The sequence below is a fragment of the Rhea americana genome, unplaced genomic scaffold (assembly GCF_003343005.1).
Source record: "Rhea americana isolate MKP2758 unplaced genomic scaffold, rheAme1 scaffold_60, whole genome shotgun sequence".
NCBI classification, from domain to species: domain Eukaryota; kingdom Metazoa; phylum Chordata; class Aves; order Rheiformes; family Rheidae; genus Rhea; species Rhea americana.
Window position 1 is genome coordinate 4988828 of NW_028186757.1, and position 25970 is coordinate 5014797.

At 36.6% G+C, this 25970-nt stretch overlaps 1 protein-coding gene across 1 annotated transcript in view; it reads right to left on the reverse strand.

The window, feature by feature from the left end:
* Positions 1–16158, reverse strand: part of GLRB (glycine receptor beta) — a 51483-nt gene extending 35325 nt beyond the window's left edge. Inside the window, exons 1-3 of the mRNA XM_085319896.1 lie at positions 16037–16158; positions 3830–3936; positions 1163–1230 (exon numbers count right to left, since the gene is read on the reverse strand). Of these exons, the coding sequence (XP_085176022.1) occupies positions 1163–1230; positions 3830–3936; positions 16037–16158 (297 nt within the window). The remainder of the gene's footprint in view (positions 1–1162; positions 1231–3829; positions 3937–16036) is intronic.
* Between the last annotated feature and the right edge of the window lie 9812 nt (positions 16159–25970).

Below are 25970 nucleotides of genomic sequence, written 5' to 3' on the forward strand. Positions count from 1 at the left end.
TCTTACTCCTACTTTCCTGCTCTTCCTCCCTGCCCCATTTTAAACTTCAGTTCCTTTTTTGTTTTCAGGAAATAAATCTTGGGGTATCTTCAGCTTACTTACATTCTTTGTTTTTATGTCACTTCCCTCTAAAGCCATTAGTTGACTTATCATTTGCAATCAAATCTAAATCCCTTATTCACTCCTAGTTAAACAAACAGAAATTTCTGACCAGCCTACTCAAAAGCTATTATAGCCATTGCTATAGCCATAGCTAAAGTATTTCTAAACTGTATTATCAGGGAGTACCTCAGAACTCCCAAGTTCAAGTGCATGCCCTGGCTTTGGCCTTCTGCATACTGGCAAGACATGGTGCACTCTCCTCTCTTTTATACAAAACAAAAAACCAGCTCAGGTTAGGACATCTTCAACAATATAATTTTTTGCAACATTTTTGACAATATTTATTGTAAAGAAAACTACAAAAAAACTTTAAGTCCCAAAATATTGGAAATAGCTTTGCTGAAATGACTTTTTATTTTATAATTAATTGTATTTCATACAAAAACAAAAAAGCCAAAATTTTAATGAGGGTTGCTTAACATTTTGAATATTTTGACTGAGCTGGAAAAACATTTTTTACAGACTTTAATGCCCAGATCATCTTCTCTCACACTGGTAAATAAACAGGAGCAAGAGTATGCACTGATGCTCTAGCCCTTTATTCCTTTTCCTTCTATTCCTCAACGATCCACACCTATCCTTAGATCTGTATGAAATACAGAACTTTTATGTTTCAGCCTTCTTTATGTATATTCCTTTCTGTCTCACCTACAACCCAAGTATTTTCTGGAATAATATACCAAGCAACCTACATATTGGCTCTCTAATTTTCCCCTGAGCTAAAGACCTTACGCAAAGAACTGTATTTCATGCTTAGAAACCACAGATTTTCTTTCATGTATATCCCATTCTAAATGCTATAACAATCCGTGGACAAAAAGATAGTAAAGCAGATTAACAGGCTTATGGCAGAAAGTCTATCAGTAAGCCCATTAACTCAATTCTCAATCTGTACAATCAAAACAATCATTTATACTTTATAGTTTATAATCCTCAGCCTAAAGTCTGACTTAATAAGAAAATCTACATGTGTGCTAAATTCATTTAATTTCAGTCTTACCATAGTTGTCTCTTGAATTGACCCAAAGCTGTTAATGAAGATGTTGACTGCAACATCAACAGGAATTCCTTTCAAAAAAAAAAAAAAAGATTTCTTGTAAAAGATTTCTTGTAAGCTGCGCAATCCAATAAAGATAAGTTATCCTTCATTTGCAGCTCCTTTACACTAGTATTACAATATGAAATGGTTTTTACGTAATTGAGATTCAAACAATTTTATCTTCTCACATCAATATAGACATATCTTCTCACATCAATACAGTTCTTGAAAGGTGAAGTTTAATCTATTCACATGGAAAGTCTAAGGAAATCATGAAAACTCTTTTCATCCTAGTGATAACAGAAAAATTCCTCAGTCTAGAGCACTAAGCTTAAAGCATGTCACAGATCATAAATTAAATTTGAATCATTTGCAAATTCCACGATTTTTTGTTATCACAGGATTCACAATCTAGTATTAGTTTTGCGTATAGTACAGTGTATAGAAGCAATCTGCTTTCCTAGTGGCAGACACTTTTTACGCTCAAAGTCATGATGACGACCTACCAGTCTAAATTACCTATTTATGAGTTATGATGATATATTTACTTTTATAAGAGGACAATTATTTGTGCAAATCAGGTACACGAATGTACAAGTATCCATACAGGCAGACAAAAATTGTTTCATGCAGCTCTCACAGTTACCTAGCCCTTGATGCAAGACAAGAGAGTTGCAAAGCTGCTCCATTTTACAATGATTAACAATTGGCCAAGAAAAATTCTGGAAGTTAGCAACTCTGAAGACAGATTGGATTTTTTCCTCTTTTCCACAGCCAGGATTCCTGTAGTTGAAAAGGGATGGTGTGACAACTGCTACATCTGCCCTCTGTCACCCTGCGGGAACTGATTGGCAGTCATTTAATCTGGTATTAACAGAGAGTTACCATGAAGGGGGAAGTGGCCTGATGGTTGTGAGAACTAATTTATTTAGCATCTATAYGTTGACAGTGTCAGTGCATATACGATATGCATGTATCTGATCTCACTTACATTGCTGCAAGTTCTTAATTCAGTGGAATTCTTCCTATTTTTAGCAATAAAAGTGATGTAATATAACAGGAATATATTGACTCAGTAAACAAATACATTGCAAAGTGATATATGCCTAATCTAATAGTTTGCTTGTCTACATACAATATTTCAGTATACATTTAATGCATAAATTCAAGCTCAGGTAAGTTTTCTTCGTTCACCAAAAAATCACTAAGATAAAATTTCACTTCATTCAGTTAAACAAATTCACATTTTTAAATCAGATCAGTTAAAAATGTGGGTTCTGGTTATGTAATAAGCATAATACTTTTTTGAGTGCCTGATGCATGTGACAGAGCACCCTCCACAGTAATACTAGACAAGGGCGCTCTATCCCTATCAGATTTAAATAAGAAGTATAGTCCAAGAAAATCAGTCATGTGTGAGGAACATTTTAACATGGATATATCACTTGTCAGAAAATGTTCTTTTCCTTCCATCTCCTTGTGAGTTAAGAATCCATGTTCTTCTCCCTTTTCCTTCAGTCTTGATTTTTACCACATTAGCAGCAGGGCTATTAAAAATATAAAAATAACTGCAGTATGCTTTCTGATTACACGCTTATCTTTTGCTGAAGAACAGGTAGAATGGGCATTGGACATATATCCTTTGAGACAATGCCTGGTGCTGTAAACATATAAATATTTCTCTATAGAGAATGAGAAAATAGGAATCTTCCTGAGAACTGATTTAATACATTTATAAAATTTGGTTAAATAGAACATCTGAAAATGGTCTCTTCAAAAGCACAATAAAGATTACAGGTTTCCAAATTTCCCATACAATTAATATGCATGTTATAATAATACATCTCTTAATGTACATATAATTTAAGGTAGCTTAAAACAAAAGAAGTGACTTAGATAAATTGCGTGTCTGTAAGGTAATAAAATTGTCTATGTCTTTCACCAGAAAGGAAATAATCTAATTCCTGGAAACRGTAACTTACAGCTGTATGAGCTATTAGAGGTTTTGCAGAGAATGTATATTCCTTTTTTTTCTGTATATGTAAGTAAATCGCATTTATCATATTTGCCTATATGCAAGATTCATTTGTTTTAAAAAACACAAAATGTACTTAAATTCATAACCTATTTTAAATCGTGTCAGCTGCATTAATAACTCATCTTTAAAGTAATTAATTGTTGTATGATTTCAAAATAGTGATACTGCAGATCCCAAATTTTATAGTCATCTTAAAGAATCTGTATGCAGTTCAATGTTTTAAAATACTATAAAGCAAAGATAATCCTAAAGCCTAATTTAAAAGTATGTATTAAAAGATATTTTTAAAACTTGTTCTATAAAGTCTAAATCTATGTTTTAAATATGTTTTATAAAAATATAAATACAACAACAACAACAGCAACAACAACAACAACCTTAAAGCATCAGGCACGATTATGAACACGAAATCCTAATGTATTATCTTTCAGCTAAAAAGGGTAAATACCTCCTGCAGTTTCACGCTATTTTAGGATAGCTATTCTTTTTTAGGACTGTATGTTGCAAACATTATCTACAGATGAATTTTCCATGTGTAAAAAGAGCAGAAGTTAAATGYCAAAGATAAAAGTCTGAAATATCTGACAAACCTTTGAAATTCGGTCTTATCCTGGGATCGTAACTGAGCAATAGCCTATTCAAGATATTGCTGGTAGAATTAACAGGTACTCTTGCAAGATCTTCAGCTGACTGCTGGCTGTAAAAAGAAGTCCATTAGTTGCTATTAAGACAGAAAGAACTGTGTGGTTCAAATTAAGTCATTTTAAAGGCATGCCATACACGATATTTCACAAGCAAAAGAAGTTTACTATTCTCAGTTCCATAGYGTACACGCTYCCTTTACTACAGATATTTTATTATTCAAGAAACTATAGCAAATGTGAAAGCTCTTAAATATACTCTAACTGTAAAACTGAGAAAGCGAATAAACTGAAATTGCTAATTGTCCCCTTCCCTCATATTATAAATAACCAGGACATGATTTCTTCACCAGCAGAAAACAACCACCTAAACTATTTTTAGTGACCATCAGATTAGGAATGTAAGTAAACTGACAAGCACTTCTTAGGTGCCAAAACACGCAGAGGCTTTTGGCTGTCTCTTGCCTTCAGGTGCCAGTGCCAGCTATTTCACAGAGAGTTAGACCCATGGTAATCTCATTATCATGCACTAATAAAAGCTTTGTTATGGAAAAGGAGACCTCTGGCTACTCTGATTTTGCAGGGGAAATGCAAACGTTTCTGTTTGCCTTGCTGTTATTGTTTAGGGTGTTAAAACAATTGCTAAAAATAAAAAGCCTACCTGTGACAGGCAAATGTACCTATAAGAGTAAACATGAAACCAAGTGTAACAAGAAGCAAGATTAAAGGTGCGTCAGTCCCTATCGCACATACTCTGAACACGCAGCAGGCTGATAATGTCACGCAAATGAATTTGTCATCTGTAGAACGTGTTCAGTGATGATTTCTACTTTTGATTCCTGTCTCATAATCACCTTTCCATCCATTTTATGACTACTCTAACGATGATGTGTCATTGTTATTCAATAATCAAGATGCCACTAAAAAAAAAATCAAACACCCTACAGAGACGTAAGTCATTTGCATCAAGACTATTACCACTAGCAACCAAATGTACATATTACAAGAAATGATCCAGTGAATTGCCTAAATGTCTTCCATAGCTCAGTATCATTTGCCATTGCCTCTATTATCCTACTTAATTATTTTTCATTATTGTTTTCCATATCAGTGTTAGCTTGACAGGCTTATGAGTTATTCTAGGTTAGTCTTTCTAACATCTTGGCTCACTGCTAGTTTTCTTCTCACCTTTCAGTTTCCTTCAAGTCTTCCGGGACTTCTGCAGTACTCAAAGATTTATTGAAGATAATACTAACCCTCCAAAATGCTTTTGGCTAGTCTTAAAAAACATTGGATGACTGTATTAGCCTTACTAATTTTAAGATGCCCAATTTTAGGACCTTCTGTTTAGCAACTTCCTTACTGACTACTAGAAAATAAATTAATAAATAATTTTCACAATTGTATGATGTCACTATTTCATTGAAAAATGGAGATATGACCAGATCCTAGCCCTTGCAGTCCTTTTATGAATAAACTCACCTTTTAAAATCAGCTCATTTAATTCAAAGCAGGAGCAATTGGACTGGATCTGATATAGCTAAAATGTTTATAAATTTTTACTACATGTTTTTATTAAGGCATAAATGGTCCACAAATAAAGCTAACATTTTGTTGGTTTTAGTAACAAGTTTTAGCTTCCACCAGGATGTCCTTATTGTACAAACAATAAGACTTTTCTAATATGAAGTCAGAGCAATTAAATAGCAACAGGGGTTTTAAGTCTTTTGAATAATAATTGACAAATTCACCTTCAAATTATTTTCCCAGGACTGTGTTTATGGATGCTTGTATTTGACTTCGATTTGAATTATTAAGTATACAAAAGAATCATTTATATCATATCATTTATAAATTCATTTTCAGTTTTCAGCACTGATCATTACTAATGAAAAGGTTGCTACAGAAATATCATAAACCCACTTTGGACACTCTTTTTGCAGTTACCACTGACTGGACAATAGGAAAATTATCTTCCGTTTTGTGGCAAGAACAAGATAGCAGGATACACTTTCCCTCTGTACCACACTCTGTAGCACAGTAATACACCTGATACTGAAAGTTTCATGGCGTTGCTGAGTACTAGACTTCCTTGTAAGTCACAGATCTTAACACTTAGGTACAACTTTGGTGCTCGCTGAAAGATTTATAAAAGGAGAGTCTTCTTCGCACAAGCAGCTGAATTTCTTTCTAAATCATATACACCTAGTATTAATGAAAAATCAAAACTAAACCACAAAAAAATAACAAACCTACCTAATCGCTCATGCTTTATATTTCCACTACAGATTATATAAAGTTCATTAAATAGTGATGATGGTAATCTGAAACAGGTAAGATAATGTGGTCACATAAATTAAGTACAGATGCTTTTGAAATATAAGAAGGAAAACAGAAAAAGAGAATCTGAGAAATTAAAAGAGAGAGCATCAAATAGCAAACAAAAGCCAAATACAGTTTACATTCTGACAGGTTTATTTGTGTCTTCAAGTAAGAGGAATAAGGCTGTAATTCTGTGAGATATGAGTTGCACTGTTAAACAGCTGTTTTGGCTGTTTATTCATTAGTCTTCCAAGAAACAGGAAAAGGAGAATTACTGCCCTGAGAAGACTGATGGGATGAAAAAAGGATGGGAGCATTGCTTTCTGCTAAAGAGCATCCTGATCTCATTCTTAGCAAGTAGTTGAGCAGTGTTTTGAAGTTATACTGGTGTCCTGCGCGCACATTTATCCTCATTTATATAAAAAAGAAGTGAAATGCAACAGTATCAGCTGTTTCATGTTGAGAGTAGAAGCACACAGAGTCACTAATCACTATTTTGCAAAGGTGACTTTGAATGAAGTGGTTGGAATAGMATCTGAAAAAAAGCTCTGTGGAATATCATTTATACTTTTGTTATAGCCTTTTCCAGTATGTTGCCTTTGAATTACCACCACTGAATAGGATGCATACTATTAAACATCTTCTCAAGGTCTGGATCTCCTTGAGAAAACCTAACTGATGAAAACGTATCCATTTCATCTTAAGTCAATAAATTGTATGTGGAGCTTCTGGCAAGCTGAGAAGTTATGCCACTCGCAGTCACAGTTTAGCAGAGTGACTAAACACTGCACTGGATGGCTTAGGTGCTTGGAAAACCAATCTGAGAYGATACAAGCCACTGAGGTATTCATCCAAAGCAGCTACCCCTGCTTAATCAKCTGTCTGGAACGGTAAGCTTTGAATCAATCAATCATATGCATAGAGGTAGACTGTATTAGAGGAAWAGAATTTGAATTAGGATGTTTCTTCCTAAAAGCAGTACTTCTGTTTTATAAAGGCTATCTGATTCCCACATAATAATGCTTACACTCATTAAAAGTTACAGTTGCCACGYTTACCCACACAATCTAGAATTTTGACACTTCTGAAAAGCAGATAACTAAATTTAGATTTCCCTTAAATTTCCACCAGCTGCAGTATGTGTTGTGATTTTAATGCTTATTTCAACTTGTGTGGAATGTTTGCATAGCTGCTAGAAAGAATTAGGAAATGGATATGTAGCAACATTCTTCACAGTAATTTATGAATACTAATTAAGATAAAGTGCATAGCAAACAAAGGGTAATGCAACAGAAATCTCACAGTTGCTTTTAAAGGGAATTTTGAAGTAAATAATAGTAAAGCTAGAAATTGCTTTAGTAATAATTTTTCCTGAATAACAATTCTGAATTGTTTTTCTTCATAAATGTTTTTTTTTCTTCATAAATGCATGCAATAAAAGAGCATAATTGTAATATCCTCAATAAATATCATAACAATCCTACTAATTTCATTCTGGACATCTCAACTAATTATAAGCCTAAATATTTTTTCATATGATTGGTTGAAGAAATCATGTTCTAACTTCTACTGTTTATAGTCTACTAGTAACATTCCTTCAACTGTTGACTTTGATGGAGTGAATAAAAACATTATTTCCACTTTTGCCTTTCCATAGTACATCTGGRTTCATCATATGAGTACTCTTGCACCTGACTCATAGCATCATTGAGTCAAGTTCAAGTATCAAAATCCTTGGGTGAGGGGAAGTAGAAAACCTACCAAAAACAAAAATATAAAATGTTCTTAACTGGACAATGTGAGTAAGCACCACAATGTGATTATTGGGGCCAAAGCCTTGTGTAAAGTGGGAGAGCTACTGCAGAAATGATTTAAAAGTATTAAGCCTGACATAAGAAGCAGTGTTCACAGAAGCCAGAAGGAAGACAGAACACAGTCTATTAGGATGATGCCTCTGTGGGATATGACTGGCCTCACTCCAGTCTTTGGAAGTTACTTTTAGTATTGCTGATAAATGTAAGAATTAAATTAAGTACTGTATTTCATAGGATATGTGGCAAGATGTTCACTTCCTATTTCTTCCATATGCAGCTATATACATTCTACTGCTGGCTGTGGAGAACTTAACATTTTAAATTGATGACAATCGAGAATTATCTTGATAATTCATTGATCAAAATCCGGAAGTTTAGATCAGCAGATATACATGGTTAAAGAAAGCATATATTACTCTTGGTTTGAAATATATAGAGCTTCCTCACATTTATGTTAAATAAATGTGTCAGAGTCGTTATATCACTTTATTTTGGGTTATTGTTAGATTCACTCTCCTAGAGATCACTGAATTACAACTAGTCCTTATCACATGAAATGCTAAACAAGGGTAATGATTGGAAAAAGGAATATAAGTGTTCTGCACAAGTGGGGACAAGGGTTGTTGTTTTAATTCATTACTTAGTGCCCTGATCCCTTTTTTCAAGATCCCATCACGCTAAAGCATTTTCCATTTTAGAAGGGAACACAAATATACTTTTTAMTTCTGGCATGACTATCACAATAAAAAAAGGCATGGCACAATGACATGCCATCTTATAGTAAGTACACTGTGGTCCAGACAGTGATGCAGCATACATATTCCACGGTCAGCTTTTGCTTAGAGCTCGTAGCCTGGGTGATCTAGTACCAAGTTTCACTTTCACATAGTTCTAGATTAGCATCTGCTAAAAATATATATTCCAATTCACATTGTCCAGTTATTTCCAAGGAAATTTCTTATACAATGCTGAAGCTACAGATTTTAGTACAGTTTATCTAATCTTCATGATAGAAATAGACATTTTAGTCATATAATATGGCAGTAAATATCTGAGAATGATAAAAATAAGTGTTGGGAAACAGTATCTGCCATACATTGTAAGTACTATATACCTGATATAAACCATCAGCGTTCTGAGTTACAGGCATTTGATTTTCTGAGTGCTATATCTCAAAGTATAAAATCAGACTAATACAAACCAAAGAAGAATTATAGAATTCCTCTGAGTGACCTCTGTGACTGCTAGTATGCTTAATATCTACAATTTCAAACTGTACAAGGTGACATCTCTATTACTAGGGAGAAGAATTATGATTATCAAGTGCAAAAATGCTACCACTCAAATTACATTACAAGTTATGGAACTCTGAATAAAGGTCTATGTGTGCTCACAAATGCAGCTGACAACCAAATGCCTAACTAAATGCCTAAAATTAGACATGTAACTTTGGTACTTGGAGGTAATGCAGTATGGTGAACAAAAAGAAAGGTTCCTTCATGGTATGATTTGAAGCAGAAACCCACTTTGGGTGCCCTGAATTTCAGTCTGAATCTCATCTTTCATTTCTTAGTGCAGACGATCAAGAATAGTCTCCTAATGTGGGCAGGTAAGCAAGGTTCCAGAACTTAGTATGAACTGTTCACTTAGTGTCATTCCTTCAGATCTTGCACATCACAATCTAARCTCAGACTCAGTTTCACTTTCAACATCAGAACACCACACAGATATGCCCTAGCGTGCCCAGTCCTGCAGAAGTGCCTTAAGCCTGAGAAAAGCAAGCAACATGACACGGAGATTACAGTCTCAAAATCAGGAGAACCAGGTTATTGTGGTGCTTCATCCAACCCAACTTGTATTGCCTATAACAAACTAACAGTGCTTCCATTTCTAAAATTAGCATGTTTGCTATTAGCTTAGGGATCTCTGCATCCAAGCAAAGAGACTATCCAAGTGACTTTTGTGCATAAACTGGCATTCTGTTTTGCTCTGATAAGACACGAAACATCATCAGCACCTACGAGCAGATTACATGCATTTTAAAATAACTTGCCTGTATTTGTCCCTTCATCACAGCCTGTCTTCCAAACAAGTAAATACTTAGACAGAGAATACATGGATTGGTAAGAGTACCAGTTTGGTTAGAAAGTCCAAATGGGGGTACATTTTATGAAACTTGTCTTTCAAAGATCCTCGACAGCTCTGAGAACAGAATTTTGTCCTACGGCTTTCCTTACACTTAGTTTCAGTGGATGTAATTTTACCTGCAGATCCAAGTTTTGCTCAGTCCAAAGGCTATGTATGAAACACAGGTCTAGAATCTGTAACTGTTCCTCACAGTTGTATTKTCTTCTCACTACACTGTTCAGAATGGAGTCAACATCACTCACTGTGAGAGCCAATTACTACAAAAGACCCAGACTACCACATTTAATTATTGTTTTACAAGAGAACTTAAGCATTGCCTATACAGCTTTATCTTTTTACTTGCCAGTATGTTTATCCACTCTGAATACAAATTCCAAAACCTTCTGGAATGTGGTCCTATCTGTCTGAGATCATATCTTTCCAGGAGAGCTACATGGTACAGAACAATTAAATCACTGACCAATTGCTGTCACTGTGGGGCAAAAGAATTTTTATAGGAACCAGACCTGGACTTTTCAGTTTACTTATCTTCCAAACGACTGTGAAATTTAACTGCCTCCACAACTAAATTGAGATTTGTTTCAATTTCATTCCATCTTTTTATCAACCCATTCATCATACCTACAAATGAAAATGTTCACAAACTATCAACCCTGTCTTCTACAAGATTGGAATGAATACAGAGGTGATTCTACTTTCCAGTCATTTACATTTTGAAAATGAACACACGCTACAGATAGAGAGGCCATGTATACCCAAGCACTTACAAAAAATTGTTCGTCTACATGAAGGTTTTCAGACCCAAGACACACTTTGAACTTTAGCATGTCAGAAACTAACACTTAACCAAAAGAAATTTTTGTAGAGACCTTCATACAATTCTATACATTAACCACATTTTTTTCCTTTTTCTTTTCCTTTTTTTTTTTTTACTGTTCCACTGTCTTCTGTTGTGTTTTAGAAGAATCTGTTTATTGAACCTTGGCACCTGTGACCTTTCTAAGCTCCTTCCCTGGCAGATGGCACAAACCACGCTTTCTGGAGGGTTTAGAGGGCCATTTCACAGTTTCTGAAGTAGCTGATATGGTTTATTGAATGCAAGCCAAAAGACAAATGGTACTTCTGCTTTGTGTGTAAAAACTCTTTATAAAAATCATGCAGTATTTATTTAATCATCTATATGGATAAAGTCTCCAGCGTATGTGAAAAAATGTATAAAGGTGAGGCACACCATTTTAAAAGCAGTCTTAAGATTAAGACACTAGAATGATTCAATGATTCAGGTTATACTCTTAGCATTGCATTAGCATTACACTCTCTATGGGATCTTCAGCAATTAACAGTGTACAAGTGAACAGCTGAGTTGTATTATAACTATAGTTAGCAGGGATAACAGTTGCGATTGTAGGCACAGTAGTAACGGATTTTGTAAGCTGCTATTTGACACTCTCATGTCTCTATGCCTTCTATAACATTGTCATAACAAAACTTCCCTTTTCCTCTAATTTGTCCAGAGATCTTGCAAACATTTTTGAGGAAAGACATTACAGGCTGCTAAGAATCTTGGCAGCAGCTAGAACACTCTCATAAAAAAACAGAAATATTACAACCTAAGTAATAGCATTTTTCAGCAGTGCTCTTAGAAAAGCTTATAGTGGAATGTCTAACATATTTACCAGAATCAAGTATTGTGAAAAATTAGGAAGAATTTATGCTAGGAAAAACAATAGCATTAGATAAACTTTATTTTGACCACATCTTCCATCCCAAACATGCAAATCTATGTTCTCCTAAGTGCAACAACACTCGTACTGTACTTCCCACCATGATTGAAATGGGATAGTTTTTTGGAACGTCCTGTGCCATCGGGCCACTTTTGCAAAATCATGCCAGTACTGGAAAGCATGTAATACACACCTATTCAAAAATCTATCTATGCCTGCGATAATCATTTAAACTAAATATTTATTTTTGTCTGATAAAAGCTGCCTGAAACAGTCATATAGATCAAACTTATGCTTAATATACATGACACAGTTCTTTTAAGATTTCTAATTTCTTGAAACAATTTTCTGCTTCATATTATTTTCCAGACCTGAGACCTTTGCCAAACTTTCACTGAGAGCAATGTCACTTCAYTGTTTATATTTTCCATTCCTTCATGACTGGTAAATTACAGCAGRAATGCCACAATATGTATTGACCTCCAACTGGTAAATAGAGGCAACAAGGCTTACAGATAGTCTGTGATCAAGATTTAGATTAAGCCATTAAATACATCTGTATCAGTATCACAACCATCTGTAATCAGTATAGTAAATTTCAAAATCAAGTTTTTACAAGAGAAGATCGTAATCCATAAAATTCTTAAAATTTTTGGGGGAAGGTTGATTTGTTTGTTTTTTACCTTTTCCATGAAGACAAAGGCAAGAATTTTTTAGAGTAAAGGTTTGTATTTTTTTACACTATGAATCTGTGGCAACCAGCTTCTCAGATTTATGCAGCAGAGCTCTCTGTTATGGCCTTTTAGRTCCAATATATCATTTTGTTTGTTAATCAATGAACACTCAAGAATCAGACACTAGTATAAACATTTTATGTTTCATTTGGAAAGCCTGGAGTACAAAGAAAGCRGATTTAAATTTAAGATGTGCAATCTTAAATCTATGTATGTAAGCATCAAACTAGAATAAGAACAACTGATTAAGTATCAACTTCATGAATACCCCTCAAAAAAAAAAAAAAGGAGGGGAAAAAAAGCTGTTTCAGAAAAAAATGAAAATAGGATGGCCAATCAAGCCACTACCACAAAACAGACATCRAACTACAGGGTCATCAATAATCACAACTAAGAGTTTTCGATCTATGAAACAGAATAGCATTTTCCTAATTGTAGGAAAGCAAACATCTGTTTATGAGACAACAAAAAACTCTTTATGAGAGTTCTAATCAGCTTGTTTTCAGCATATTCCAATAGTAATTAATTTCATGCCAGAAGGGCATGTTTGGCTAAAAGATTGTATTCTGGAAATAGATAAAAGTAAAAATTTGGGTATGCTTAGTTTTCATACAAACAAATCCACGCTAAAGTCTGAAAAACAAATCAGTCTTATAACCATCCATTCCATAATGTCAGACTATCTGTATACACTTTCTCCAACCAAGGAAGCCATGCAGTAGTATCAGATTCAAAGCTTTCCTGGTAAATAAGCTGCATACATTTGAATTTTATTATAAAGTTTGTAAAGAGAAATCTGTTTTTTATATAATTCCGAGTTTGTTTGTTTGTTCATTGAAGGGGCAGATTTTAGCTTTGCACACTTTTTAAGGAAACAAAAAGCAGTAATTTGAGGCAATAAAGCTCTGAATTTTATTGCACTAGTAGCTAGTGTAAAATAAAGATAGATTAACATTTTAACTTATAAACCCATAGCTTCATTAGGTATGTGTAGCATGCAGTCTTACAAATGATATAAAATGCCACCTACTTTCTTCAAAAAAGACATAATGTATTCTTTTATTAAAAGGCTTCATTTGCACTTTACTAATAAAATTTTCTTTCAATCACTTCCTTAAGACCAATTTTGGATTTAAGTAATTCTCACTCCACTAAATTGTATTTAGGTTTGTTTCTGAGGAAAGATTCGTTATATTTTTCACAGGAAAAAAAATATTAAAAGTAGAAAAACTTTTCTACAAGGTACAGTGGCATCAACTAAAGAAGTTTTGTGAAGCTATAGTGCTCTTTAAAAATCCAGAGAGGAATGCTGCGAGTTTTTTTATTGGATTGTATGGTTCTTTCTTAGTTACGACTGCACAAGTATTTTGCAATACTCAGTTTCATTTTTCACAGGTGTGTCAGTTTGACAAATATATGCATTTTACAGGATTTTGTAACTAACTGTCAGCAGCTGGTTTATGCTTATGATTAGAAGTTTGTCATTTCCTATCAGTAGCCTGAGCAAAGAAAACATTAGGCAATTTCTGTGCAAGATACAACTCACTTTCATTGCTCATTCACACTACAGTCTTCTAGATGCCAGCCACAAAAATAGCTATTCTGCAGCTCCACTGTTATTGATTGTCTCTCAGGCTGTGAACTTCAGCCAAGTAAGATATAGACAATTTGTTCACTATTCAAAAAATCTGATAGGATATAATGCTATGGTAATTATTTATAACTGACAACACCGCAAACATCAAACAAACACTATATTCTGCTAATATTTCCACAGACAGCTTCAACTGGCTGCAATTTGAAATATCACCTAGAAAATTATAGCATTTATTTAATGCTTTTCAAGCATAGTGGTGACAAATGACATCATATTCAATGGTCTTAAAATTAACTGGTAGTTATCAGGAACAGAGGACTAGGAAATACTGCACTTAAGAGGGAAAAAAAGGCTTATCAAGAAGAAATGACATAAATGTTTTGAATTCTGACTAGGATCAAGTCAAGAATAGGGGAAAATGTTGACTACCTGGATGAGAACATGGAAGATATGGATTYTGTTTCCATTGAGTGACTTTGGGTAACTCAYTTTCTAAGTACTCAATGTCTATGTCTGTCCTGGGAATGATGACTTTTCTCTCCTTGTTAGAAAYACTTAGGATAGCTCAGAAAGAAAGCTTCATACATAACTCAGCTTACCTATTCAAAGGAGACAGAATAGATATGGGATGTTTCAAATTAATTACTACCACATTTGAGACTTGTATCTTAAGGTTTTCAGATCCAAAGAGATATATCATTCTTTGGGGTTGATATAAAAAAGACCAAAAATGCTCACCCCCTGTAGAAACTATAAAAACTTTGGTTTATAAATCACTGTCACTACTTAAAAAGAGTGGAAACTTTGAAAAGTATCATTTAATGTTGCTTGAATATGGTTATTCTGCTTTTTTTTTCCCTGTACCTTGGAAAACGTCTACTAATGCCAAGTAGCTGTTCTCATCTTATAGTCTTTTGTGGTTAGAAAAGAAATGTTTTAAATGTGTCTGAACTATGTTATTGTTTAAGGCATAGTGCTTTTCTATGCTTATTGTCAACCCATCATGTTCCCTCAATCTTTTCCTTGAGTAATTACACTATAACACTAAAAATATAACCAAGACTAGCCATAAAAATGACAACAAAAGTCCCAACAAATAAAACTTTTGAATCATCTATGGATTACAACATAAAATATGGTGGACATTAGTGAGAGGAAGTCTTTATAGACTTTGATTATTTTAAAATAATCATAGGTATCCTGAATATGTTCCCTATTCAGTTGGGTAATCAGAGGTTGTAATTTCTTTATTTTTACAGAAAGATTATTCCATAAGAGGATGTTTAAGGCAACTATTAATCCACCTATATACAAGTTATAKTACTGCAAATTATTAGTGAAAGATGCTGAAGATATTAGTTCAACATGTAATAAGAAAAGGAGTAGGACAAGTTTCCTCACTTTACAGAACTGAGCTAACCAGAAACTGAATTTCAGTATCAGAGGTGTGGCTCTTCTCTCTTTTTACTGGTATCCTTACTGATAATAAGATGCTAGAGATACTATTATAAGGGCACTCTACTATGTCCATAAAAATAGCAAGATATTTGGTTGGAATCACTGATGGTCATTTTTAACTGTTTACTATTGCTTAGATTTTTCTTTTCATTAAAACAAAGGACCTGTTGCAGAATAAATGTGCTCACTAACAGAACCTGCAAGACATATCACTGGTSAAACCCCCTTCGTCTCATTCCCACACCCCAAAATTGTTCTTTTAAAGCATCACATTCTACTTCAACTGGCATGTAATCCCCATAGCTAAAATATGGCAAGATCACCATCACACGAAAACATAGAAGAAACAAGGAACATACGATGGGCATAAGTACTGCTTCTTTTTTCCCTTTCCTTTCTTTGAAGATTTCTCTTTGGAACAGACTTCTTCAACCCATAAGGAGAACAAGACAAAAAAGAAGATCACTAGTAAGAACTTCATCTTGAGGATTAAGCTTCAGGGAAATCTATGGCAAAAGAAAAGAAAGGGRTTTATGTTAGCAGGGCTAAATAAGGCAAATGGGAACACATAYATGCAAAAGGCAAGCAAAAGTTTAATTTTTGTACACTGGCCCCCATCTTTATTATCTTCGGAAAGAGTCTCTTGAGGTAAAAGTCTGATAGGGAACTGATTGAGGTATTTTTCAGTGAGTTAACTGCTCAACATTAAGAGAATCACAGTGAGGAATAGATATACGTGCACCTTTGCCTCAGTGTGTTTAAGAAATAGATATGATGTCCTTCACCTACTGAACTCAAATCTTCAGAAACTTGGAAATGCAATTCCTCACCAAAAATATCACACACCACACTGCATTTAATATGGTTAAACGTGACCAGCCAGCCATATAACAAGGCCTAAGAAGGCCATCTAACTGTCATCTAACTGCAAGCCCTCTGTGACCTCTGCTTACATGGGAAATAACAATAATTTCAATGTTAATTATGAGAAAGGGTTACATATTTAATTTCTGGTACAGAATTTTCACTTGAATGACTATTTTGCAAGAGGTATTCCTGACAGTACAGTCAGTACTGAAAGAGAAATGGAAAGATGACTAAACACAGCCTGGAACACTATGCTTTGTAACATCACATTTAGTTTGGTATTTTAATTTCTTGTAGGCAGAAGCACTTCTTCCAAAGGCCACAAGCTAAGTCTGTGTTCATGCAGAAACCACCCCACGTGCTCATAGTCGCAGCTCTGTGAGGCTCTGGGCATTTTCTCCACAGATATACCCCCACACACACCCCTCCTGTTTTCCTAGGCCAGCAGAAACACCTCAGCACCAGCTGATAAATAAGATAAATAAAATTTATCTTATTTTATTTTGTTTTCAGGAGCGGTAGCTGCATCTCTGGCTCGCTCCTCCCCTCGGGAGCACCAGGGTATTTCCACCCCGCCGSAGCCCAGCGGCAGGAGGCCGCGGCTCCCGCCAAGCCCGGCGCGCGCCCCTCCCCCGCCCCGGCGGGTAACGGTCGCCGCCGCCGCTCTCCCCGGTCACAACCCGCCCCGCCGGCGCCCCTCGCCCCCCGCCGGCGGGGCCGCAGGACCAAGGGCGGGCGGAGGCAAGCAGGGGGCCGCAGAGCTTCTCCCCTCAGCGGCGGGGCGGGCCCTGCCCCGCGGCAGCAGCCCCGGGCGCAGGGGGCCGCAGAGCTTCTCCCCTTCGCGGCGGGGAGGGCGCTGCCCCGCGGCAGCAGCTCCGGGCGGCACCGCCGCCCCGCGCAGGGGGAGGCCGGGCGCCCCCCGCCCCGCTCCGCCGCGGCGCGGGCGCGCGGCGCTGGCCGAGGTGCTGACGGGGCCTGGCGGTGGCGCCGCGCGGGGCCGGCAGGAGCGCGGGCAGCCCCTTCCCCTCCCCTCCCTTGCTCTCCCCCGCCTCCCCTCCCCTCCCCGCCGCGGGCACAGGCGCCCGCAGCCCCGAAAGAGCGGCCGCCGCGGCAGCAGAGCGAGCCCTACCTCCGACGGCGCCTCCGCCGCCAGTGAGCATGTGCGGCGGCGCGGCGCGCTCCCAGTGAGCATGTCCCGGCCGCCCGCACATGGGCACTGGGCGGGCGGGCCGGGCTCCCGCAGYGCCGCGCTTCAGCCGGGGACCCCTGGGCCTGGGGGCAGGGCAAGCAGCGCTCGGTTTCGGAGGGGAGGGGTAAAGAAACGGCACCGGCGTGCCGGAACGCTCTCGTCCTGCTCAGGCGCTGCCCGAGAGCTGCGTGGCCCTGGTACCGCTGCCGGCGCGGGCCATCCAGCCGCAGGGCTGGCGGCGYCTCTCTGAGCGAGGTAACGCGCACCACGGTCGTTACTCGCTCCTGCTGAGGGAACTTGGACTCGGCAAGGTGCGATGAAACGCGTAATGTAAAATGGCTGACTTTGCCCATGAAAAAGCAAGGGCGTCTGTTTGGGGGGTAAGATGCGTACGTATCCTTGCTACAAGGGATGTAAGTTTTCCCATCACTACAGACATTGACTGCATTATAAACAGAGACCCAATGGAATAGAAATTCTGCAGCCCTTCTATCCCCTTTTTATAGAAATACAGGCACCTGCTGAACTTTAGGCATAAATGGCAATTGCCCAAWTTTTGAAAGTTTACACGAGTTACTTTACTAAACCAGGTGGTCTTAGTCTCCTACTAGAGTCCAAAGACATCCTTTCCCCATCTGTGTCACATTCTTTCTAGTCACATTCTTTCTAGTGACCAAGTCACACAGGGAGAACTATGACCATCCTCAAGTCTTCCTTCGTCTTCCTTCCTTGCTCATATCACCACCCCTCGTATACACTGCCAGAGCTCCAATCTGCCGTATAATGAAAGAGCAGCATGTCTTGATGAATAGTTTGTATTATTAAAATGGGTCCTCTGATAAGCGTAACACACCAATGGACATTTTCCACAGCGCCCTATGACCTCATGCTTCTCTGTGAAGGACTGATGGGAATGCGGACTACAACATAACAATAAATAAAAGAGGAGAAAGTCATCTGTTTGGCGAATGAAAAACAAGTGGGCAGATGACCTGGAGAGTACACCACAGCAGACAGCAAGTATGCAGATTCTTCAGCACCTGAACGTGAGGTACCCTCAGCTACACTTTCTGAGCAATGCTCCAGAATGCTTCCTGTCCTAACTTAATTATAGATGCATTCTGAAAATAATTCTACAGTAGCAAATTCTGAAGGGCACATGTTATACATATGCTGCCATACATACGTAGAGGGGTGTGGGTGGGTGGCTGCATATACACATACATACAGATGAGAAAATCCATTGTCATAGTCAGGTCAGTTTAAGGCCACAGTTCTCTCAAGATACAGTTTGCCAGCTCAAACACAGGAACTTGCAGAATTAAACAAAGTAATTTCCTGAAGCAAAAAGCAGAGCCTAGAGGACATTTTTTCCCTTAGCACTCTACATACAGGAAAAGAAAAAAAAAAAAGATATTCTTCTTCTAAAGTCCTTCTGAACTCTTTATTGGGAATAGAAACCAAGATGTTCTAGTTATTCTGGGACTGGTGTAAACATATTTGAGATGTGCTCACTGATTGCTATTTCCATTTTTCTGCATTTTTGTTGTGTTACTAGAGATTAGGGCATGAAAAATAAGTTATATGTTTAAGACAGGAGGACAGATGTGGCCCTTGTTTGTCTTAAGAGAGCATTGACACAGAGGAGCAGAACAAGTATCTACCACATGCCGTAGCAGCAGCAGCAAAGCAATAAATCATTATTAGCATCAGCAGCCTGAGCTAGTGCAGCCACAACAGGCTCCACATTTCTGCATTCTGCTTCCTACAGCCACATATCCCTGGTGCTTTTTACCTCTTTTCACACAAGGTAAATAATTGCCTCCTTTGGGCTTTCAGCAAATCTACTGGCATTTGCAAATGCCTCCTACTGCAGCTATAGCTGTAGATACCTAAGGATGGATGAATATTTGCAGGAACTCAACAAGACAAAGCATAAAATAAAAGTAAATACCATCCACTCCTTGGGTTCCTATGAAATGAGAGCACAGGGCTAACATCTTTCTATAGATAATAAAAGTGAGATATATATGACAAAGATAAGGTAAAGCAGCTTCTTAGGTACGATATATACATAATACATCTAGGTGTCTTACACCTCACAAATAAAATCAAATATTTTAAAAAATAAAGACTCCTGAATTTTAAAAACATATTTAAATGGAATGGAGGGCAGCCCTCAGGCAAGTGCTGACAGTGAAGGATGGGTGAAAAAAGTCCTCTTCCCCTCTCCATGCCCCTGTATAAAACTGGCCAAGGTCACAGCTTCTTTACGTAGTAGCACCTTCTTGGCAAGGCAGCAGGGTCTGGACAGAAAAATCATGCTGTTCACTTCACCTCCTTGCTCAGCACTTGCCAGAAGAGCCCAGAGCTTTCATGCATGAAGGATTTTGGAGAACAAACTGCAGTTTATTCAATTATTCTATTGCAATACCTACTTAGCACACCTATATATGAAGTACTGGAGGAAAGAGCCTCCTGTATATACCTTGTAGGTATAAGCCCAGTGATCATGAGTATAGGCAAACCAGGTGATCATGAGTAATGGTCCAGGTTTTGCTGGTTGCTTTTTGTGTTGCTTTGTACTTCAGCAATCCTATTAAAGGCCAATGAAATAAATAATAATAAATAAATAAATAATAGTTTTAGTAATAAATGAATAAATAAGAGCAGACTTAACTGTCTCAGTATTTGTGATATACTCATAGTGTATGGGCAGATTTAGCTATCCTTGATCTGCTGCTCTGTTGACTGTTAGAAATATCTGATCATGTGCACTTCTCTGGTTCAGGAATAAATCCTGGTCACTCCTGATCTTAGACATTCTACTGATAACTATAAAATAGTTATGTAAACTATAGGCAAAACTTAACAAGACCTTCCCTGTTGATCAGCCCAGAGGCATTATTCTTTTCTTTAGTTTGCAATAGGAGAATGTAGAGTTCTGAAAACCTAGCAGTCCAACTCTGTTGTTCAGTTACATGGAAAAATGTTTTGTAGTTGTATAAGATAGAATTTCTTTGTTTTTTATTATTAGTCTGATTTCCTAAGGGGATGAGTTTTATGCAATCACACTCTGTATGTGTGCATGTTTCAGACTGCTTGTTGCAAATTTTTTATTTTTTGAACCAATTAATACCATATTTTACAAAAAAGCAGAGTGCTCAGAGACACTAAATCTCTACTAAATAAAAGGTAAAGATAGCTGGCTGAGAAGACACTCAGCTAATGTCTCTGCAAAGATTAAGAGAAAAAAAAAGTAGGAAAGAAAGCTAACTGGCCTCAGTAATTACTAGACATCAGAAAATCCACCTGGGAGAAAGCTGTTACAATTCTTTAAATACAAACATATTTTAATCATTAAGTATTGGCTTTGCTAGAAGAGAAATTATGRCTGGAAAACAGACCTTCTGATGTCAAATAAAATATGATATTTATTAAAGCTTTTACCAAGCTTTTTTCTGTAAAGTGAATACATATTTTAAACTTTTAGTAACAGAAGAAACTGTAGTGCAGGTTTCAGATGAATTCAGTTAGAAATCCGATCCACTACAAGACCCRCATTGGTTGGATATCAGACTTCATTAGTTTCAGTGCTCTGAGAATTAGTTTTTCTTATAATTTGAGTTGATTCGCACAATTAAAAAACATCCTTTTAGAAGATTTCATGTCATGCAACCTTCGTCATTACAAATACTTTTGATTTTAATCATTTGTCATATCTTGATTACTGTGGGGATCATCCAGAAAGTGTAAGTTTTTATAGGGCTCCTAAGAGAGACAGAATTCTAAARTATATTGAAAATTCTTTGTTATTCTTTCTTTTTCCACTATTATAAAGAGGTATATGTTGGTACATCATTGTATGAGATAGAAGATAGTGACAAAATGAGAATTCGGTATAAAAGGTACTACTGGTACCAATGACCAACTTTTCAAAAGTACATGATTTTCTTATTTTTGGAAAGATCGGTGATTTTAATTCCATTTTGAAATAGAGAAATAAAGTAGTGAGCACAACACAGAATAGAATAGCAAACCAGATGAACAAATCAGGTGAAGAAAGTTATAATCTGTCCTCCCTAATGTTCCAGTTCCCTCATATTTCACTCCTTTACAAATACTGAGTATGACAGCTGATACTTACAGGGCTGATCTGAATGCTGGCAAATTCAAACTATTATGCATTAGTGGAGGCTCTAAATGCAGACTTCTGAGAGAGCAATATGCACACTGAAGTGTCTCATTAAAATTAAATGAGATAGCGATTAGAAGCATATGCACCTTCAAAYGTGGTATTGCTGGTAAGTATTATAAATCTGGCCTATATTAGGCTTTATGTATCTGATATATAAATAGCTTGTCAAAACAGCAATAGCCCATATTGATTATAATAAATATAATCATATTAATAATGTTTATGCTTCACAGGAAGCAGCCACATGTCTTACTGCTATTGTGGATATACAGAAAACTGGGATCATACGAATGCCCAAAACATATGTTCCTTCCAGGGTTATGCATTTTATTACTCACATTTACTATGTAGCTGTGCCTTTGTTGACAGATCTCCACATGCAAAGCACTGTCAAGCTGAGTATATGACTTCCAGATTTTTTCCCCACTTTCTTATTGATAAAATGAATATGCTGTAGCAATGACCTCCAAAGCTCAAAAAAAAAAAAAAAGAGAGAAAGTACATGTTCTGTAATGACTGAAAGGATTGTTCCGTATGAAAAGCAGAGATGAATTAGAATACCAATATCCATATGCTCTGTGGAATTTSCAAACAGGGAAATATACACGAATAGTTAATTCTAGTGTTCTGTAATATCATTACCAAAGAGATTTAAAGTTTAATTCTAGATCACTGAAGCCAATAAAATTTTTGTTACTGATATCACTGGGTGAAGAACTCTTACAGAGGTCTCAACCTAAAAATCAGACTCCAAAATGATTGAATTCATTATTTCTTTCATTATACAAATAAGCCTAGGACTTATTATTAAGAATATTTTATGAAGTTCTGCATATTCTAAATTATAGCTTAGTCAGCCTGAGAACCCTGTTAGCTATCAAAAACATTCTCTCATTGAAATACCTCTTTTTGTGTTGAAATATTTTACTAGTAACACTGAAGTAACTTTAAACTCTGTTTGTACTTCACAGGACCCACAGTCAGCACAGTGTCTTAATTTTTTTCACAGGACCCACAGTCAGCACAGTGTCTTAATTTTTTTTTTTTTTTTTTTTTTTACACACACTCATGTATGTATGGTGGTGTTAAAAGACCAGCAACATCTCTCTTTAAAATTACTCAGGCTTATTTTCTGCCTGTAAGATAATTTTTTGGAAAGTTTAAAAAGACTGTCAGGGCAGCCTTTGTCAAAAAACAAATAAAATCAAAATAATGCTTGTTTATRTGCATCCACACATATTTGACTCATACGTTCCAATAAAACTGCACAATGGTTTATTGAGTTGCTGAACACATTTAGTGCCGGCTTAATTTCTTTTGTGGATTATACTGTCATTTTCGTATTTAGGTACAAGCCATTGGTGAAAAGGATTAATCTGCCAGCTTAAACACTCCTAGAGCCAGTGTTTGTCCATGCATAAATGGAAGAAATTAGGGGTGTCCATCTATAAATGGCTTGTGAAGAGTTAGTGGATGATTAGTAATTGTTWTTAACATGCTACAGGCATGAAGTGTATGCATTATGAATAACTACTGCAGCTTGGCTATGCATATCAACAGAAGGATATAGCTGTGCATTGGAAAGCATCTTGAATGGAAGACAGTTGTCATTGCAGTGTCATTCAACAACATGTTATATACTTTCTGCCACATAAGCACTTTCCAAAGGTATTTACTGCAACACAGGATTAAGTACCCGTCATTATTTCCTCTACTTATAGTGTAAAATGAAAAGTAGAGAYAGATGCCTTGTTTCACAAGTCAATGCAATTCCAGCTAATATGAGAGTTTTAAATGACTCAAAACTCCTGGCAGACTATGCTGGTGGAAGATAACTACATATTTCTGAGGACAGAACTGAGACTTTTCAATGTCTCATACAAAATTATTTTTTTKCCCACCAAGTGTTTGCATTCCACCTAAATTACATTGCTGATGTTCTTTACTGTAGCTACTCTTTACTTAAATTCTTCTTGATTTGCACTCAGTCTGAACAGCTGTCAGCTACCTGCTAAACATATGGTGCCAAAGGCCCATAGGGCAAACTTCTTACAGTCTACAGGATGCTCAGCTGCAGTCTTTGGAATGCTTTTAGCTTTTAGCATTTTGACTGTATTATAAGGAGTTGTACCTATCTGAGACTCCAGCACCAAACAGGACTTGAGCCCCAAAATTCATCATGTATCTCCTAGCTAAAGAAATCAGATGCTTTTTTTCTTTCAGATAGCTACTTCATTAGAATCTCAGTATAAGGGCTTAGTTTGGTTCTTAGCTTAAAACACTGATATTTCTGTACAACTGTGCTATAATAATTCATAAAATTAGGACATGTTTCCTCATCCAGATCTAGCAATTCAAAAGAAGGACACCTTCATAATAAATTCAATTTCTGGAAGAGTATCTCTGTTCACACTGGTGATAGGAAGCATGGAAACGATCTATGCAGATTAAAGGATCTATCTTAATAGATCCTGAGAGGCACCATTAAATTTACTCTTAAACTCAAGATCTGTTACTTTTTTTCAGAAAATTCAAAGAACTAGTGATGTCAGTCTGCTGATTCTTTGGGGAAGGAGTGAAATGGAGATGTAAATATAGATAGACTATTATATGTACAGCAGCAGAAATCCTAGAGAATGAATACACTCAGCAAAAATKGATGCCTGAAGCACAAAAACAGATATGTCACACACTATTTAAAGAAAAGTTTTTCAACAATAGGGAATGTTGGAGAAAATTAGGGGTTGAAGCAATCACTGTTACGTGAACCCTCTTGACTGAACATACTTCTGAGAGGTTTGAATACAGTCAAGAACAAAAGAAAGGCCAYGTCTTCCTAGTTTGAAAAGTACACTTCATAGGAATCATAATTGTACACTTGGTGCCCAGTTATTACATTACATGGTTTCTCAGAAAGCATAAAAGCAATTAATAATTTCCAAAATAGAAGCTTCTACAAATATGTTACCCAGGAATCCWTGTAGAAATCCTATTCATCCTACAGTGACAGCCTGTTATGGAAACAAGTATTTTATTCATTATAGCTAAAGTTTACAGTGTAAATTATGTACCTTACATAARCAATAAAATGAATTTAACATTGAAGTTTCAGGGAGTTGTGGTGAAGCTCATGAGATGCTAATTCTTTTTTCATGTCTAACTATARATCAGAGATGTCAGAGGTTTTAGTGTTTGTGGTCACTCAGTGTTAAAGAATGTGCTGACCTTTTGCTTCATCCTTAGCATAATTTTCCCTCCTCGAAAACATTTCCCTTTCTCCCTTGAACTAGGAGAGACTTGTATGTGCTAATAAATCTGACACCAGTGCTGCTRGAGAGAACTATTTCTATGCTATTGTTATTGAAAACGTACCTTCTCTTCTTCAAGTTATATCTGATTATGCTTCTGCCTTTACATAGGTAAACCATGATATCAACATAGGCCAATCAGCAAAGCTACTAACTTCAGTAAAACAATTCATGTTATTAATTAAGCGTGACTTRAATGTTTTGTTAGATTAGAGATCTGTACTTCATATTACTGCTTATCTTGAATGTAATAGTTAAAATCTTGCAATCACTTTGAATGCAGAACTCAATGGAAATTTTCCATTTGAACATATAGAGGACTGGGWTTAGGGTCTGCCTACCCAAATAGATACTGTGTCAGAGTACCATTCTGTTATTCTGTATGCTACGTAATTGCAATAGTGTTCATATGAATACCTTGCTGTTATTAATCATTTGATTAATACATAAAAGCACMCATAGTACTTCAGACCATAGGTCCTGCTGGTGCAGCATAATGTCTGCAACAGTGGCCACAAGCAGATGTCTAAGGAAGACTATGAACAGGATAAGTTCACACATTATGCTTTATTCTAATAATTTTTCAAACTCTGACTATTTTTAGCTCAGGGAATTTCCTAATCTTGTTTTGAAAGAAAATAGAATTTAGTATGTTAGAACAAGGTATATATCAAGTGCATTCCCCTCACTTCCCCAGATTAGAAAAAGAAGAATGTGGGGCAGCCTGAGTG